This window comes from Pungitius pungitius, chromosome 9, assembly GCF_949316345.1.
Source record: "Pungitius pungitius chromosome 9, fPunPun2.1, whole genome shotgun sequence".
NCBI lineage: Eukaryota > Metazoa > Chordata > Actinopteri > Perciformes > Gasterosteidae > Pungitius > Pungitius pungitius.
In genome coordinates this window covers 12752661-12766299 of record NC_084908.1, presented here as the reverse complement: position 1 = coordinate 12766299, position 13639 = coordinate 12752661, and the positions used below count along the sequence as shown (strand labels likewise).

The following is a 13639-nucleotide window of genomic DNA, read 5'->3' as shown; positions in this document are numbered from 1 at the left end:
AAACTCCAAAATATTGTCTCCAAAAGATATTCATCTTTGACTAAGATCGAGCATAAAGTGTTAGAGGAGCAGTTCAATTGCAGATGTTTTCACAGCGTGGAAGTGTGAAACATTAAAGGGATGAACCGTTACAGTACAGTACCAGTCACTACACAGGAAGTGTGTCAAATGGGAGGGGAGAGGAGGTGCTGATTGGGGGGAGGTGTTGAGGCTGGCGTAGACTGACGGGGGAGGCCAGGAATGTGACCTTGCACAAGCACAGCAACTCCCGCACTGAGTGCGGAGGGGCGGCTAATAGTGAGCTAAGGCGACGACACGAGAGAAGGACCAAGTAACGGCAAAAGAAAAACTTCAGACATGCGCTGTTCCCGTCGGCTGTAGGCAAAGCCAGCTCCATTGCATCAGTCAAAGCTCCTTCTCGGATGAGAGCCATGTCCTCAAGGGGCATGTTGCTGCAGGGTCTAAACAAGTAGGAAGTAGCACGAACGAGGAAGGCGAGTCATTCCGTATGAATGCTAAACGGATCCACTGTGACGCTTTCCACTGTCAGACAGGGTTTGGATGGACATTTGTCGAGGACTGTGTTGTTATCATAAAGGTCAATCACCAGATCTGTGGTTCAAGGGATTCTCAGAACCCGTGTGTCTGAAAGGACTTTTCTGTTTAACCAAGTCCGTCAATAATAGCAGCTACGGCTCACAATCAAATTAATATTTTCTTGTGTAATATTAAACACAAGACATATTACTTACTTATTCTATCAATCTATGTTATTCCGTGATCCTGTTTTACACTGAGTGGTGTTGTCTCCATTTTCAACGGTCAATTGGATGCATGAAGGGACTTTTCAAACTGCATAATAACATGTGAATAAATACTGGAATCCCCAGAGGTCAACACTTAGGTCAGGTGTCATTTTGTTTATTGGAACAGTTAAAAGAAACAGCTGCGTTTAAAGAATCAACTTTAAATACTAGTCACACATGTACTTGTCCCAGGATTTCCAAGAAGGGAAGGATTGGGACTAGAATAGAAGCGATGGACGAAAAGAGAGAAGGAAACCAAAAGGAGAAGCAGACAGAAATGATGAGGCGGGTTATTCACAGGAAGCAGCAACTCCTAAATGTCAGAGTGTTGCCTCGTTACAGGACTCCACTCCGGGTGCTAAACCACTTCCTCTTTCCCCAGTTAGTCTTTCCTCCCCCTACAACTTAGCGCTGGAGACTACGAGGCTATGGCCACGTGGAAAAAAGACTGTTACTGTCAGACTGTTATAAGGGTGACACAGAGAATCGCTCACCTCACAGGGGCTGCTTTCATCCCATTAATCCCGTCCTGAAGCTCCTTTTGCTGAATACATTACGCTAGCAACCTTCAACCACCATACATAGCCTGCTCAATAAGAGGAGAAGTGGGCAACCAATGGGCCAACTGCTTGGTAGTAAATTATTGAGAAAATGTAGGAAAGATGTAAACCAGAATGAGACTGCAGAGTGAAAAACGAGAGCCTTTTCAAATAAACTAAATAGATGGTAATCTTAGAGCATTTCAATTTGATTTGCAAACCTCTCCTCTCTTGCCTCTTAATCTGTCCGTGTCCGTCCTTCACTCACACAAGGTAAACCTGTTAGCTTCCTGTATCAGAGGATGTGAGGTTTCACTGCTAAACAAGCTGCCTCTGAAGATAAGCTGGATGACTGTGTCCATGCGAATCAACCTCATACCACAGTAAACACTAAACTGAATGATGAATGGATTTGTGTCGTCTTTCTCAAAATATTCTTTTGCAAAACAAATCATTTTTAGATTTGCTCAATATCAACGGCCATGGTTTTAGAGGAGGGAGATATTGAGAGGCCTAGCAAGTAAATGACCTGTGTACAATTTCAAAAATCACGCAGACAATACCAGTCATAATGTGAAACACATTCACTCTTATTTATGTCATACAATGAAAGTGAAAATAAAAAGATTCTAATGGGTCTTCGTCTCAAGAGTTGATTAATGCTTGAAAATAGCAGTAACTAATACTGACAGCACTACGCAGATTTATTTTGGGCCTTCCTTAAATCCCATTTCAGTGAGTTTGATGAAAAAAGAAAAAAAAAACATCTCCCCTCATATCATCTCATCGACCGTGCCCACCCGCCGAGAGGCGCCTTCACGCAGCAAACCTTTGCACGGCGGGGCCGAACCGTCTCCAGATGGTAGGCGTGGCCTACGCTGTGCCATCGCCCTTCCGCTGCAGATGCACTCTGCGTGCCCCGTGGAGCACAAGGCTCCGACTATGCGGCATCAAAGGAGCCCCCATAAAGAACACATCTAAACAACATGTTGTCAGTAGTAACTGCACATCCTCTTTGTGCACAGGAAAGCCGTGACACCGGCGGCTCACCAAGGTGCTCTCTGCGCCGCGGGGAGGTCACCATCGGAGCCGCCACAAAAGGCCGAGCTGTGGAAACGTCTCGCTGATCACTGGTGTGCTTTATGTTTTCGCGGAGACGGTCAAATTAACCATGAATGAGGTTTCTTTCATGGAGCAGGAGCCCTTAGGGCATGGTGTGTGATGTAACACTGTCACAAATGTGTCCTTCCCAGGGGCTGAAATGGTGGAGATACAGAGGGGGGGGCTTTGAAGTGTCACAATGAACACTGGGCTTTGTGCTCCATCGAGTCCCCCCGAAACTTTGCCAATTTCCAAAATCGTAGCACCAACCTCCCTCCGGCGTCCTGCGTTCCATCACACGGACCCAGAGATGGAGGTTACATAACTTATAGGAAGACAGAATGATGAAAAGCTTCTGTACGGTGCGGGTTCGTACGGCTCCGGACACAGGCACTGACACCAGTGTGGTGGGTTCCAATATTTTATTATTTACTCGTTGCTCCTGCTCACTGGAACACGCTGCTCGCTCGCTCAGTCTCCCTTCCGCTCGCTCGCCTCACTGCCTTTTAAGTAGCGAGGGGACACACACACACACACGTTAGTCAGTCAATCAAATTGTTCTCACCTGGCACTGTTCCCTGAGCCGCTTCCCCTCTCCCACACCTGCAGCCGAGCTGAAACCACGCCCGCCACCACATACCCCCACCGCCCGACTTAGGCCGGGGAGCCGTCCGGCCTAGCTTACTCCCCCCCCCCTCCCTCCAGAGGGCGGGAGAGGAAGTCCGCCACGACCATCTGCGTCCCCGGCCTATGGACCACCTTGAAGTTAAACGGCTGCATGGCCAGATACCACCGAGTGATCCGGGCGTTAGTATCCTTCATGCGGTGGAGCCATTGGAGCGGGGCGTGGTCCGAACAGAGGGTGAATGAGCGTCCCAGGAGGTAGTAGCGCAGGGAGCCCACCGCCCATCGGATGGCCAGGCACTCCTTCTCCACCGTGCTGTACCTGGCCTCCCTCTCCGACAGTTTACGGCTGATGTAGACCACCGGGCGGTCGGCCCCCTCGACCTCCTGGGACAAAACGGCCCCCAGCCCTCTGTCCGACGCGTCGGTCTGCAGAACAAACGGGAGAGAAAAGTTAGGTGTGTGGAGGAGCGGCTCCCCACAGAGAGTCTGTTTTACCTTCTCAAACGCCCGCTGGCACTGCTCCGACCACTGGACCGGATCTGACGCACCTTTCCGGGTCAGGTCGGTCAAGGGGCTGGTGAGGTCCGCAAACCCGGCGATGAACCGTCTGTAGTAACCTGCCAGCCCCAAAAACCGCCTCACCTCCTTTTTCGTCTTGGGGCGCGGGCAGGCTGCAATTGCCGCTGTCTTGTCTACCTGGGGACGCACCTGCCCCCCCCCCAAGTGGTACCCCAAATACCGTACCTCCCTCCGTCCAACTGCACACTTCCCCGGGTTGGCGGTGAGCCCGGCCCGCCTCAGCGACTCCAGCACTGCGTCCACCCGCCGCACATGCTCCGCCCAGGTGGTGCTGTGGATAATGACATCATCAAGGTATGCGGCCGCATACGCGGCGTGCGGGCGCAGCACCTTGTCCATGAGGCGCTGGAACGTGGCCGGGGCACCGAACAAGCCAAAAGGAAGCATGGTAAATTGGTACAAACCATACGGAGTGGAGAAAGCTGTTTTCTCTTTGGACTCTGACGACAGGGGAATCTGCCAGTAGCCCTTAGTTAAATCCAGGGTCGTAAAGAAACGTGCAGTGCCCAGCCGGTCCAGGAGTTCGTCGACCCGGGGCATTGGGTAGGCGTCGAATCGTGACACGTCGTTTACCTTGCGGTAGTCCACGCAGAACCGCACAGTCCCATCCTTCTTGGCCACCAGAACGATGGGGCTGCACCAGGCGCTGTTGGACTCTTCTATTACCCCCATCTCCAACATAGCCGCTAATTCCTCCCGAACCACTTTTCGTTTGTGTTCGGGTAGTCTGTAGGGTCGTGACCTCACCGTCACCCCCGGGGGTGTCTCGATTCGGTGCATTATCAGGTCGGTGCGGCCTGGCCGGGGGGAGAACACATCAGCAAACCGCTCCTGCAACTGGGCAACGTCTGCTCTCTGGTCCTCAGAGAGATGACCCTCACACGGGAGCGGGGTGGGATTAGCCGCGTTTGGCACCTCCGGCCCCAGGTCCTCTCTTTCAGATACTGTGGAAATCAGAGAAACAGACTCCGCCTCCCTCCAGGGTTTAAGGAGGTTGAGGTGGTATATTTGTGTAGCCCCGCCCCTGTCAGACCGCACCACCTCATAATCAACATCCCCCACCTGACGTGTGACCTCGAAGGGCCCTTGCCACTTAGCCAGGAGTTTTGAGTTGGAAGAAGGAAGTAATACAAGTACCTTTTCTCCCGGTGTGAATTCTCGCAGCTTGGCTCCTCTGTTGTACAGCCGCTGTTGTCGTTCCTGGGCCTGGAGCAAATTCTCCCGTGACATCCTACCCAGTGTGTGGAGCTTTGCTCGCAGGTCCAGGACGTACTGAATCTCGTTTTTCCCGGGGCTCGGACCTTCCTCCCAGCTTTCTTTAATAAGGTCCAGCACCCCTCTTGGTGACCTGCCAAACAGAAGCTCAAAGGGGGAAAACCCGGTGGAGGCCTGGGGAACCTCCCGGACTGCAAACAACAGAGGGTCAAGCCATTTATCCCAATTACGTTCATCGTCGCTAATAAATTTACGAATCATGGACTTCAGCGTCCTATTCATCCGCTCTACCAACCCGTCGGTCTGGGGGTGGTACACGCTCGTGCGGACGGACTTAATGCCCAGTAACCCGTAAAGTTCTCCCAGTGTGCGCGACATGAACGAGGTGCCCTGGTCTGTTAGAATCTCTTTCGGGATTCCAACCCGGGAGATGACCTGAAACAGTGCTTGCGCGACGCTCTTTGCAGAGATATTGCGCAATGGCACCGCCTCCGGATACCGGGTTGCGTAATCCATGAGGACTAGCACAAAGCGGTACCCGCGTGCGCTCCGGTGAAATGGCCCGATTAGATCCATGCCGATGCGCTCGAACGGGACCTCCACCAGCGGTAGAGGCCGCAACGGGGCACGCGGGATGGCTGGTGCATTGACTAACTGACACTCCGGGCAGGACGCACACCAGCGGCGCGTGTCCGCCCGGATGCCTGGCCAATAAAATCGGGCCATTATCCGGTCTAGTGTTTTCCCGTATCCCATGTGACCCGCCATCGGATTATAGTGAGCCGCATGGAAAATCATTTCCCGGCGGCTTCTCGGCACCAGCAACTGGGTGTTTTCGTGCCCCGTTCGAGTGTCACGACTCACTCTATACAGTCTGTCCCTAATCAATGAGAAGTGCGGGTATGACTGTGCTGCGTCAGGGCGCACCAAATGACCATCAATTCTTATCACTTGGTCGTAGGCTGAGCGTAGAGTATCGTCCCGAGACTGCTCGAGTGGAAAATCTTCCATGGAGCGGAACTCGGGAACCGCCGGAGTCTCCACGGGAGGCTCCGCCGGTTCCCCCTCTCCCCCGGCGGCGTCGGACGACCTCGCGTCACCGCTGAGCACAGCACAAATACCGCATGTCCCTGTCGGTCGTGAACGCACCCCCGCAGCCTCTCCCATTAGCGTGTTAAATCCCTCCCAATCCGTTCCCAAGATTACCGGGTGCGTCAGGTGGGAGCTAACCGCGACCTTTATTCTATATTTTTTTCCCTTGAACCTAAGTTCGACGGACACTATGGGATACTCATGAATGTCCCCGTGCACACACCTAATTTTCACCCGCGACGCTTCTACCAATGCCCCTGGCCGAACCAGGCTCTGGTGTATCATGGACTGCGAGCAGCCCGAATCCACCATCGCCTGGCGTGTACCCCCCTGGATTCTTACCGGAACGCGGTACGTCGCTCCCGGGCCGGGGGAGGGTGATGGAGCGCCGGCGACCCGGATCACCTGCCCCACCTCCATCAGCGGGCACTCCCTCCGCAGGTGGCCGGGCCGCCCGCACTTCCAGCACTCCTGCCCTGGCGTTTGAGAACCTCCCGGTGGGTCAGGAAGGGTGCCGGGGTTTGCTGCGGTCGGGGGGTCTCGGTGTACAGCTGCCGGCGCCCGACGTGGGGCCGGTGTGGGCCGCCCCGCGGTCCGCTGCGGGCTCCCTCCGGTTGGCGCTGCTGCCGGTTGCGTTGCAGGCGGTGCGCCCTCCCGGCCGCCCTGCCCGCTGCGGTGCACCGCCAGGTGGTCCTCGGCCAGGGTAGTGGCCGCCTCCAGCGTCGGTGGCCGGTGGTACCGGACCCACGCCGCCGTCCGGGCCGGGAGCCCCTCCACGAACTGCTCCAGCACCACCGCCTCCAGGACCTCTGCCGCTGTCTCCACCCCCGTCGGCCGGAGCCACCTGGCGGCGGCGTCTCGGAGCCGCTGCCCGTAGGCGAACGGCCTGTCCTCCGGCCCCAGCATGGCCCCCCGGAATCGCCACCGGTGGTCCTCGGGCAGCAGCCCTAGCCGGTCGACCACGGCCTTCCGCACGGCCGCATAGTCTCTCCGGGCCGTCGGGGGGAGCCCCATGGCCGCCGTCTGCGCCTCCCCGGTCAGGAGGGGCACCAGCCTGACCGGCCATTCTTCCGCCGGCCAGCCGCATGCCTCCGCCGTCGCTTCGAAGGCCTCCAGGAAGGCCTGGGCGTCGTCCTCCGCGGTCATGCGGTGAAGGGTCAGGCTCGCCAATGCTGTCGGGCCCGGTGGTAGCGTGGGTCCCGACCTCGCCACCAATAGCTCCAGCGCCTGGGCCTGCCTCCCCACCTGGGCCTGGAGCGCCCCCAGGAACTGTCTGTTAGCCTCGGCTTGGTCTCTCTGGATTGCCGCCAGCTCCCCGATCATCTGGCCCAGTGCCAGTGCTGGTTGGGCCGGCATCGCCTGCTGTTCCTCGTCTGTCATTCGGCCCCACGTTGGGCGCCACTGTACGGTGCGGGTTCGTACGGCTCCGGACACAGGCACTGACACCAGTGTGGTGGGTTCCAATATTTTATTATTTACTCGTTGCTCCTGCTCACTGGAACACGCTGCTCGCTCGCTCAGTCTCCCTTCCGCTCGCTCGCCTCACTGCCTTTTAAGTAGCGAGGGGACACACACACACACACGTTAGTCAGTCAATCAAATTGTTCTCACCTGGCACTGTTCCCTGAGCCGCTTCCCCTCTCCCACACCTGCAGTCGAGCTGAAACCACGCCCGCCACCACAGCTTCCTTTTAAAAGTTTACATTTACGCTAAAATGCAGCGCTCACAAATGCACACACACACACCCACACATGTACACACACACACACACACACACACACACAATGACAGCTTCTGCACATTTTCCATGAAAGGCTTTCAGTAATTAGAGTGAGAGACGGAGTGAAAGTGAGTTAGGACTTCCAGCCGACTTCAGACAGCGGGGGGATATGAAAGCCTCTTCTCCACCTCCAAATACCTCCCTGGTATTGTTTGACGACACGGGGTGTGGGGGGTGTGTGTGGGGGGGGGGGGGGTATTAATGAACACTACTCCCGCCGGCTGTCTGAAAGCGGGTCTGTCCATCCGTAACTTCCCGATGACCCTGTGCATTACCGGCAGACTGCCGACAGAGAGGTCGGAGCCAGGACGGGAGGGGGTGGGGGGGGGTGCGCTTATGACAAGTTTGATCGATTCATAGTAAAAGTCCAATGAGGACTGATAGTTGTGGACAAAGAAACCCGACGCAAGTCCCAAAAAATGCACGTGTGGATGGATGGATTTACATATGTTGGCCTTTCAGCTGTCTTCTTTGTGGCTTTCCATATCAGAATGTGTTTTTGATCACAGAAACATCTTATCAGGAAAGCGAGTACAATGCTACGGCAGAAGGCAAATAAATGCAGGTCAAAAGTGTTTGGCGTCTTTCACGACATCCAGTCTGGCTCTTATCTTGGTAAGGCGGCTGGCTAGATGGTTGCGTAGATGAGTCTAGGATCTTATCTACATTCTCATCCAGTGTCTCATAGAAACGCAGCCTGTCCTCCTCCACTCAATGCCTGCCTGCCTGCCTCCCTCCTTCCTCTCCTGTGAACACCGGGCAAGATTGTCCCAAAGAATCAGACCTGGTCCAGATCGAACCAAGGAAAACCCTCACAAACTTGCGATGAAAAAGAGAACAAAAAATCGAACACAACCGCAACCTGTCGCTTTGAGTCTGGTGGTCTCAGAGTTCACCGAACACATGAGAATGTAAAAACAAAAACACACTCACCGGCTTTTTCTGTCACAGGAATGGTAGAGGTGCTCTGGGAAAGAGGATAGAAAAAAAAGATTATGGTTAAAATAAGCTGCATCAATATTCAGTAAAATCCCCTGATCAACAGACATGTCACAGTTTGGTTTCCGTGCTAAAATGAGAGAAAAGCATATTGCTGGGAACATTGAATACTAGCATCAGAATGCTAGCATACTAGCATTCTGATGCTAGCATACTAGCATTCTGATGCTATGTTCCTCTCTGCTAGAATTCCGATCTCCCTGCAATCGACAGACATCTTTAATGAGCATCAGAATATATGTGTCTTGTCCGTGCGTATTTCCTGTCCAACTGTGTATAATAACCCTTAAAAATATTTGCACAACGATAATAAAACAATTTTGAGAACATCATTTTTAAAGCCAAAGGGATTTTGAAGTCCTACAGCCGTGAATACAACAAATACTAACTGGCCATGGCCAAAGACACCTGTGACAAACTCTCATAGTTTAACACAGTGCAGACTTTGCATAGTAGATCCTGGTCTAAGTGGACAAGTAGAACATCTTTGAAAGTCAGAGCACACAGTTCACCCATCTCACATTCAATGTTGATCCAACCCTTATCCGGGGAAGAATTTACGGAATAATATGCAGCCCATTTTGTAGCCGTAGGAGAGTCTCGTCATTCAGCGCAGACATCATTTCCTTTTTTGGCTTTTGAAAAAAATAACCGAGTTGAAACAGTGTGTCAGGTAAAAATAGAATGTTTTATCGTATTTTCTTTGGCAAAGTTGGTGAGTGTGTGTGTGTGTGTGTTTGTGTGTGTGCGCGCAGGGCAGCAGTCAATCGGAATGTGGAGGTCGTTCTTGCCCCTGACCTTTGACCTCAGGCTCCATGGCAGACCTCCACACCCCCAATTGTTTTAATCCACACTCCCCAGGACCGGATCAGACAGGAAAAGCAGGACGCGGTACGTACGCGATACAATAAAACCTTTGGTGTGCAAAATGTGTAAATATCACCTTTTCCTCCTGATGTTTCTACTCAGATCTCAGACGCCTCTTCCTGTGCGATTCTTCTTTCCCTTCAGACCTAATTGAAGTGATTTAGCGGTGTCCCGCTGTGAGTACTCTAAAGCCTGTTTACCCTTTAGCACCTACTTAAACGACAGATTCACACAAGGAACACTTAATATGCCAAAGCTGGCGTCCGTCCTAATGTTACAAAATGCACCTCCCAGAAACTCTGAAGCTTTCAACAGATGTATTACTACAGGTTTAATCTTTCTTTAATTGTGCTGGGGACGTTCCTGGAGTCTCCTCTCGTTGCCTGGCAACCTCACAGTGAAGGAAGACGCTCTGTGAGTTCTCCCGACCGAGAAACAGCTTAAGGTAGGCTTATGCCTACATTATGATCAACATTATTATTTTTTTCATTCTTCACAATTTTCTCTCAAAATATCCCACTGTGAGTAGAAAACTCTTCCAACGTGAACTTCTGTAGCTTTGGGGAATTTCTTCTTTGTGTCAGATTAAATTGTAGTATGAGTGATCAATATTATTCATTCTGACTTCACACCAGCAGATTGTACAGAATGTTGTGATATGATAAACTAAATGCATGTAACTATGGGTCATTCCCATCACAAATATCAAGAGAGCTCTTAGTGATGTGACCGTGTGTGGTCAGAAGCCCCTCTTATACGTGTTTTTGCTCACTTGCTGGTGGATTACTGCTGGATAAAGTGCTGTCTTGGTCCCAAACTGATTCTTGGGAGTCATGTGGGTGAGCTGTCGGCTCACTGGTTTGCTCTGAAATGTGTCTGTGTGTAAGTGTATACCAGTGTGTGAACATGTGATGTTATTTGTGCACAATGTGTGGGCAAAAACACCATTTAATCACTTTATGGGTCAAGGTTCAGACACAGAGGGGTTGTAATTCCCCGTGTGGCTTTCTAATTTATCGCTGAGTAATGACCAAAAAGACACCTGGGAGAAGCCAAAGCCAAAAACTCTTCTCACTGCTCGGTCACTAAATCACCGGCACAAACAGAACAACAACAGTGAGGTGAAATCAGAGATAGATTTATATTCAGTGCTGTTTCAGCTGTTGGACTCGGGAGTAATATTAGCTCTGCTTTTTCAGTGTGTCCTCGCTGCATTCCCTTGTGTGCAATACAATGTAGTGTAGATAGTGTTTACCTGTTTTGGCCCATTTATCTCCTGCATTTGATTGCCAGGGGATTAGATACAGTATATTTCCACCACGTTCTTCTCTTTTCTAACTATTGTGTATTTTTATTCATCATCAACAAATAACATGAAAGACCAAAAAGGCACACTTTTTGACTTGTTTAAAAGATTAACATTCGAGAGGGAATGAAGGGTCTTTGGGTAGAGTTAGGGTTGTTAAGAATCAAAACAGATGGAGAAACACATTGATGAAGATCTGTACAAGAATAGAAAGCCTCATCCTTCAATTCTACTGTTAAACAAATAACACAGTGTGCCAAAGGTTTACCCTGACATATTGTCGCACAGAGGTGTTAAAATGAAGTAAAAGAAACCTTATGTCATTAACGTTCTGTGCATTTAATAAGCACCTACAACTTACGCAATGAATGGCCTCGAATAATTGAATCCATATGGGAGGTCTGGGTGGCTTCTCTGCTTAGCACTAACAAGACATTTCAGTTCACCAGTGTGTGCCCTTCCTATTGTGTAAACACCACACCACGGGTTCCTGTCAATGACCCATGAAGTCACTCGCACACAGTGTAAATCTCACCTTCACGCGATGCTGTGTTTTTGCCATTACGGTTGAGTAAAAGGTGAGCGAGAGACCCCCGGAGCACCAACCCGAATGTGAGTGAATGAATGGGTACCAGCAAGTACCGGTGTTTTCATAGCACCACGTGGCCTGTTTGCCCGCGTTCCCTCCCCGGCGCGCGCAACAGTGCAGGTTGTCCGGGCCGTGTCAGGTGTCCACTGGGGAGCTGTAGGCTGCAGAGCGCACAAGACAAGTGTCAGCTGCCTCATTTACCGCCACTAATTTACTGGAAGTGGGTTGTGTGTGTGTGTGTGTGTGTGTGTGGGGGGGGGGGGGGGGGGGATGTGGTATGTGTTTGCTTTACACGTGTTTCTCCGTGTGTGTCGTGGCTTGCAAGAATGTTTGCCTGCGTGATTAAGCCCTGTAGGGTCATTATAGTCATTACTGTAGCAGGAAGGAAGCCAGTTTTACAAAAAAGTACCAACAAAAGATGTCAGTTAGTTCGCTGTTGGCAGTGTGTGTTTGAAAGCCACACAAAAAAAACTGATGGACTAAAGCTATGTCTTTGTTAAAGCTATGTTAAACGATATGGCAGAATTCTTTGTTTTTAAACCAAGACTTGACAAATTCAGCCTGACATATATTCTCTTTAACGGTGTAATCTATTCTAAAAGTTACAATAATGTTCAGGAAAAAAATCAGTAAGTTTTTAATGAAATAAGGATGAGTATGAAGCTGGCCAAATAGTAGAAATAAGTAATGATAGAGTCAGCTTTTGCTACTTGACACATTTTGAAACTCACTCCTGTGCCAACTTTTCAAGACTAAACCCATTTTGTACAGCTGTGTTCACTGGTCAGACACGTTAAGCAAACGATTGACATGTGGCTTCTTGCGCAACAAATCCGAGCAGTCCACCATGCCTCTCTCAACCCCACCGCCACCCCTCCTGCACTGCAGCTGCAGTAAGTGTGTGTGTGTGTGTGTGTGTGTCTGACCACCCATGGTCTGTGCTGACCAAGGATTAGGGGGCTCAAGCTAACCCAAACCTTTTTCTCCACCACTTAACGCAAATGGCTAAATTGGTGCAGATGGCTTATGGTCAGGTAAGCTAGCGGCTCCGGCGCGGAGCATATAAAGGTAACTGTGTGTGATAGACGGAGACATTATGTGTGTGTGTGTGTGTGTGTGTGTGTGTGTGTCTGTGTGAGTGCATGGGCACGTCTGTCGAGATGTTATCTGGCGCTCATTTCTGGGGGTTTTGACTGGCGTGAATGTGCTCTTGCTGCCCTGTACTTTTAAAAGAATTTATCCTCCATGCTCCGGCGACCTCTGAGTGCACGTGTGCAGGGAAACGTGGGAAACCATTTCATTTTGGCCTTCTTCTTGAGGAAAAGACCAATCCCCCCCTGCCCCTCTCCTCATACTTTCTCCCCTGCGTCCCCTTTCTGCATTAAATAGTTTCCACATGTCACACTTCAAGTGTGTCAACAGGAAGCAATGCGATGACTCGGTGTAATGATGCGTTGGAACGTTTCCCGCTGAAAATGTATATTAGCGTCCAGATGTTGGATTTTACAGCCATTTCAAAAGAAAACGACTCCAGATGACATCTGGGGACATTTGAAAAGCGTCTCGGTAACGTCCAGCGACTTGTGCAACCCTAAAGGCCATGTGAAATCACACAGTCTTCAGTTAGACTTAGTACTTAATTATTGATTTCACCATAACCACCGTGTACTCAATCTCACACACACACACACACACACACTCAGATTCCCGGCTGAGGTCTCATTCTCTCACTCAGCCTAACATCATGAGACATGTTCTGTGTGGAATGATGGTGGCTTAAAGATAGCGAGAAAGGTGGATATGTGCGTACACACACACACACACACACACACACACAGAGACACATAGACAGACAGACAGACATTTGCACACTTGCCTTTGTTTACCAGAGTAAGCCAAAGCAACAGGCTTCTGGTTTCAGGCAGTGTCTGGTGGGGCTTAGTGCTGGGCCCCCGGAGCATAAACTGTGAACTGTTGACTGACCTTTGGAATCCATCACCGAAAAAAACGCATAACACTTAAATAGTGTGAGCATAAGACAGCAAAATAAAATGAGGTGATACTTATGCCAGAAATCAAAACTATTCATCTTTATAACGCATAACCTCATGTTCAACTTCAATAGACATAAGCTGTAT

The 13639-nt window shown here is 50.8% G+C and overlaps 1 protein-coding gene across 2 annotated transcripts in view; it reads right to left on the bottom strand.

The window, feature by feature from the left end:
* The window catches only part of dlc1 (DLC1 Rho GTPase activating protein), a 66967-nt gene that overhangs the window by 40090 nt on the left and 13238 nt on the right, over positions 1 to 13639 (bottom strand). For both annotated transcript variants that reach the window (XM_037472802.2, XM_037472803.2), the window contains exon 5: positions 8674 to 8707. In XM_037472802.2, the coding sequence (XP_037328699.2) occupies positions 8674 to 8707 (34 nt within the window). The remainder of the gene's footprint in view (positions 1 to 8673; positions 8708 to 13639) is intronic.